The following is a 6,202-nucleotide window of genomic DNA, read 5'->3' on the forward strand; positions in this document are numbered from 1 at the left end:
GACTGCAGAGGTTTGGTAAGCTTGCTTTGTAACTCCACCCTCTTTTGTTTTTGTTTTTTTCCCTCTATTTTCAAACTTGACGTTTTCGACTGGCAATGCCTCAAGTGACATCACACACTTTATCAGCTTCATCTGGAGCCAAGGTAGGCTTTATACAACTCATTCCACATCATGCAGAAGTGCTGAAAGCAGACTTTGATGTGTAAAATCGGTGGAGTTCCCCTTCAAGAGTAATTCTTAGGCGCTTGATAAATATGGGCCCTGTGCATTTTAAACCTCTGCAAGATGAATCCGTTACAAACCGCAGCTCAGACAGTCCGATACTAAGTGACACAGCAACAACCGCTGAATGTTTGGTACACCCCAAACAGCTCAAAACAGATACTATTTGACCCAGGGCTGGTGTATATACATGCAATCCTGATACTTTGACATAAACCAATAATTTACTTTGTGCAGAGGGTGGGAAGTCTTTGGTGATGAGTATATCTGTGTTTCTACTGTATTTGACTGCGATGTGCGTGGAAAGTCTTCACTGCCGCCATGACTTGCGGCTCAGCACGCACACACAGGCCACGTTGATGCGTATGAGCCGCCACGCCACCAGCTTCTTGAACGAAGTCAGCGCTCGCACGAACGTGTGCGAGTTGGTGCAGTAGGAGTTCCAGTGTCGGGCATCGATTCCCAAACAGCCAGAGCTGCCCGTGCGGGCGCTGTGACACGTCGTCTCGAAGAAGTACTGCTTCTTGTTGACATTGTTGATGTTCACGTCCGGCAGCACCGTCACCTCGTTGCCCGAGATGTCCGTGGCTTTGGTCTTGTTGCCCACCCAGACGCTGATGCTCTCACACACCGAGTAAACGCCGCGGTGCTGAGGCTGCCCGGCTCGCCTGCGGGTCCTGCTGCCGGTGCCCTGCGACTCAGCTGGCTCTGCATCGGGCGGCTGGGCACTGATGAGCACCCGGGGTGAGAGGTAGCGGCGCTTGGTGAAGAGTTTGGGGTCCACCGTGGGGATGGAGTTGGGGTTTTGGCCTGGACCCCGCTGCTGCGCTGCTCCTCCGATGGCGGCCACAGCCTGGGCACTGAAGAGGAGGAACAGGACCAGCATGGACGACCTCATGGGCACACAACCTGAGGGCATCAACAGGCACAGAAAGCACTCCATCATACACAGTACGGTGTGTTCATCACACAGTGCTTTAAAGAAATACTCTCTGGGGCCTTTTTCTTTGTGTTTCTGGTGCAGACGTATGCACATCTCGTCCTGTATTTAAACCAGGTGCAGAGGAACACTTTCAATGGAGAGTAGTTAACACCGGAATTAAGCTCTAAATACTTGTGAAATGTCTTTAATCCAGAGTGTGGCTGCTCCCCATTCTTCCTTCACAGTTTTCAAGGTGCAACATGTTGGACAGTGAGATTGACCTAACAGGAACAGCTTCTTCTTTACTTGCCTAATACTGAGGCTTTGATACTTAATGCTCAATGGCTTTGCAGTAACTATCTTTACAAACAGTACATACAGATTTCTGTGTCTGATATCATTTTACAGGAGATTTACAGGGATTTCTTGGTCCGCTTCCTCCCAGACAGACAGATATATATATAGTATATATATTTATATATATATATGTATATATATGTATATGTTGGCTATGTATTTTTTAATTGCAGCTGTATGCAGCACTATTGCCCAGGCAGAATTTCCCCTTGGGGATTATAAAGTATATCATATTTTATGTTTGGACAGTATTGTCTTATTGAACACAGTGGCAGGCTAAGACCTCGTGTCACACACAATAAATTACATTCAATTTTTTATTTCACAGGTAGTGTGAACAAAATAAATTAGTGTTATGTGGATGAATATCTCCTATTTTCTGTATTCAGCGTCTTTTCCATGATCTTGTGGATGAATAAATTAAATTTTTTTGGAGAAGTTTGCTTCCTGATTCCAAAGATATCCATCATCTGATCTGAGCTCAGCTAAGCTCACAGCTTCATATCATCTTCAAACTGCGTTCACAGACACGAAAAAAGGAATCAAATGATGCGTCTCTTTAAACAGGAAACATATAGTGTAAGCCTCCAGAAACAGAACTGAATTCCCATTTGTGGAGCAGTGAAGGATATTTTATAAACAAATAGATCTTGTATATATTTAATAAGTTACAAGATAGGAAGGAAACAGGTATCACGCCACACACAGTCAATCTAAGAGACGCAGCAGTGACATCCCATCAGTTTCCCTTTGCATCACACTGTGACTCCACACACCACAACATCTGTCCTGCATACATGGACAGGCGTGTTAACACCTGCGATGGCTCTGCTAGCAGGCTCCGTCAGGCAGGCACATTATATGCTATGTTCCCCTCAGGGGTCAGGGTGAGTGCTGGTGGATTAAAATTGTTGGCACAACAAATCAAAAGAAAGATCATGGCCTGTTCGTAAGTACACGTCGTGAGCTATGATTATACTGATGTGAGGTCTGTTCATTTCAGGTTAGTGTCTCCCCTCACATCTCGCCTCTCTTCCTGTGCGCAGGGCAACATTTGGACATGAAAGAAATCATTACTGCAAAACATTTTTAGGAAGCCAGTTCGTATTATTCATATGAACCAGATGAGATCACTGCAGGGGAGATTGGTCTCTGTTCTGTTTTTGGATCACTTTAGGACACAACAGGAAGGTTGCTCTACAGTAGGAAGCAGGAAACATTTATCCAGTGGAAAAAAGAGATACATTTATTTTGGAGACAAGCAAAACATTCTTTTTAAATGAGCGCAGCGACCCCCTAATGGCAAGATCTATTTTGGAAAGGGAAGTAGAATGCAACAAAATCACTGATGAGGATGAAAATGATCTTGCCAAGTTACCCCAATTAATTTGAAAATTATAATAAATGAATGCTTGAATGGCAACCTGAATCAGTGTGCCTACAGGACATACATTATATTCATATGAACATCAAATATGTCAGCGATTATCTTAGTGGCCCACTGGAGACTTGAGAGTGCAACAATTACACCTCTGGTATTATATTTCTGGTTTGCTGGCATGGTTTACTGGGACGACTAAGTGGAGCACAGCCTTAATTAATGTTATTAGTTACCCCTGTGTGTTTCCTGTGATGTAAAAATATCTGCAGTGACAAAAATGAATATGTAGAAAGCACGAGGCCCGTATTCATCAAACTGTGTAAAGTAAAAAAACAAAAAAACTATAATTTCTAACAACTTGAACATTTTTGTAAGGTGAACACCATCTGAGACAGTGTGCATTTGTTATAGTGCATTTATCAGGGGAGCAATTAAGAATAAAGCTGGCATGCATCTTCATTGTCAATGTGGTATTAAATTGACCTTATGATATGATTTCTCTGATGCACCTCATCCAGTCCTATAATTATTTCCTTCCTGCTCCAGTTTTCATTTTTTCAATTACAATTTGGAATACATACATATAAATACAAGTAGGGATTAAAAAAATGCTTTTAATAGCTACCGTGGAGATATTGAGGATTTCACACAAACCTTGAATTTCCACAGCATTCATTTCCTTATTTTAGGCCTTATTTTAAAAACATTTTGACCAAGACGAGTCTCCACTAAACAAAAAGCCTAATTGTGTTTTAAACGTAGCAGAAATAGATCAAATGAGGAATATTCACGACTTGTTTGATGTTGTGTTTGTGACCCGACACGGTTTGGTCTATCTGCTCAGCCATAGACTATCAATATGTCATTTAGTGCACTTCCTCTTTTTGGAGACCTTTTCAGTGTCACCACGTGAACTGTAGCGGCTTCTAGAGGACGTGATCAGAGCTCACTGTGTCCTGGGCTCCTGCCATCAGGCCCGGCCGTGGCCCCCATCCAGCGCACCTCTGCCCTCCTCTGCCTCCGCTCTGTATCCCTGTCGAGAGACAAGCACAGAAAGTGTTTTCCCCAGCTCGTAAACCCTCTGTAAACATATTCTCTGTGAGACCAATACTGGGAAGATAAAGTTCATCTGTTATTCCCGCTCACCAGATCCTCACATACTGAACATACCGAAATAAAGAAGACGACCTGCATAATGTAGATTATCCAGAGTGGAAACATGTCGGGTAGCTATCAATGGTAACGCTGTAAAGTCTGTCAGCATTCCTCAATATGAGCGTTGACAGGTTTGTTGGGACTTAAAAGACAGATACATAGGAAGACATTTGACGTTCAAAGATTATTTAGGATCAAGAAGAAACCAGATCATTCAGGAATTTTGTATATGAAGCCACATACACACACCAGAGGAGTTGTCAACACTACATAAAATCCTTTAAATACATGTATTGCTGTTTGTTATCTGTTTTGTCTCTCTCTGTTAATAAATTATTTCATCATGTTTGATTCCTTGCTTCCAGAGTGCCTCAATACATTTCTGTGCAGTGATGAAACACAGCCAGGAAGATTATCCATCACGGTGAACCAGAAGCCTTCATTTTGTCTGGTCATTTCCTTTTATTCTAATGTCACTGTGCTCAAGTGTGCTTGTGTCAGCAGACTACGTGTTATGTTACACCTTACTTAGTGTCAATCACCTGACACACACACACACACACACAGAGAATTTTGAAAGCTAAGAAATAATCCCCGAAAACTTCTCACAAAACTCGATCCTGCTCGTGTATATATATTTTTTAATTCAGGATATCTCTGGCAGTAGTTACTTACAAGCATGGCTGAGGAAGTTAGAAAGAGTGAGTAGCCAGCGTTATGGCTCGCTTGCACAATGACAGGAATGTAAGCCGTACATAAACAGAAGTAAATGGGCTGTAAATCGAAATGACACCAGCACACCCCTGTAAAGAATCTACGCCTGCACAGGAAGTGTTCCTCGCATTACGGCACCTCGACAACGGTGGTCTCTCTGGCTGTCATGGGATTTTGAACCTGTGACCTTTCAATCGCAGGTCGGGCTGTTAAACAAATGAGCCACCCTGCTTTTGTGACTCTGTTACCCGTTTCCATCTTTTGTGCAGAATCCAAAGCATTTAACTGCTGGGCGACCACGAAGACTGAAGACTTAGCAAACTGCTGCTGTGTAAGACCTGATCCCAACAAGACGCCACCTCCAGCTGTGTATTCCAGGTTTCATTTTCACCACTGTGCTCTTCTGAAGTATGTTTAATTAAGGAACATACCTGAACTGAAAAACTGCATTTTAAAAAAGTGCACGAAGGACATGTATGTGTCGGCAGCTGATACGTACAATATACACTTTTTATTTTTGCACGCATTGAAGTTCATTCTTGACCTTGGAAATAGTTCGACAACACAATACTGACTTAAGGTTGACTTGATGGCGTTTTCAGTGTCCTTAAGTGGATGGAGTTTCGTCATCGAGATTAATATGTTGTCAAGTGAGATCAGTAGCTCATCTAGGTCATTTAAAAGTGCAATAGATGAAATCATAACAGCTACGGTGCTTGCATGCCAACAGATTTGGCTCTACTCATTGGCTGTTATAATAAAACACAAGCCAGGAGGAAAAATCCACTAAATTTACATTAAGGCAAAGATCTCACAGATTTTGCTCTCACATTATTTCTTAATCAAATTATTAAACTCATGGGCGTTTTGGGAATTGCCTTCCTCACCACACACGTGTCGGCCTCTAAAACGTCCGTGTGTTGCTATGAATTGAACAATTAGAAAAACTGCAGGAAGAACATTTGTGACTGCTGACCCTGTAAGTGTGAATTAATTGAAGTAGTGAAACTACTATAGAATTATTTTAGGGCTAGTAGTTTACAAGAGAGGAAAACATGTTGTTAAAGTCACCTAATCTTTTTCACATTGTGGTACAAAAGCAAAAAACAAGTTCAGACGTTTAATTACAGTTTTACTAATTAGAGGAGAAGCATGAAGGTTAATGTGATATTAATGCAGAAAGTACAACATACAACATACAAATGTTGTGTATGTTTCAGCCAAGAACGATGCAGTGAATGTCTGCAGTGTAACAGACCCTGAACATGATCGGAGATTACGGATGATGGCTGGATGGACTTAAATAATGTCCATATTTATTTGATCTTAACGGTGACTCTACTTGATCATAGGTCAGCAACTTTAGGCTACTTGACCTGCCAGTTAATACCAGCAGCGAACACTATGAGATTTACATGTCGTGTATAATGTGTCACTAAAGCTAAAATCTG

The 6,202-nt window shown here is 42.0% G+C and overlaps 1 protein-coding gene across 1 annotated transcript; it reads right to left on the minus strand.

Annotated features, from left to right (window-relative positions):
* Positions 1–532: 532 nt before the first annotated feature.
* ngfb (nerve growth factor b (beta polypeptide)) lies at positions 533–1,120 on the minus strand. The gene has a single exon (XM_031878306.1). It carries the CDS (start codon positions 1,118–1,120, stop codon positions 533–535), a length of 588 nt encoding a protein of 195 aa, XP_031734166.1.
* Positions 1,121–6,202: the final 5,082 nt, after the last annotated feature.

This window comes from Anarrhichthys ocellatus, unplaced genomic scaffold (assembly GCF_004355925.1).
Source record: "Anarrhichthys ocellatus isolate YVR2014 unplaced genomic scaffold, GSC_Weel_1.0 scaffold173, whole genome shotgun sequence".
In the NCBI taxonomy this organism is placed as follows: Eukaryota; Metazoa; Chordata; class Actinopteri; order Perciformes; family Anarhichadidae; genus Anarrhichthys; species Anarrhichthys ocellatus.

Coding starts and splice junctions, on each gene's coding strand:
- ngfb (XM_031878306.1), bottom strand. CDS start 1,120: ATGAGGTCGTCCATGCTGGTCCTGTTCCTCCTCTTCAGTGCCCAGGCT.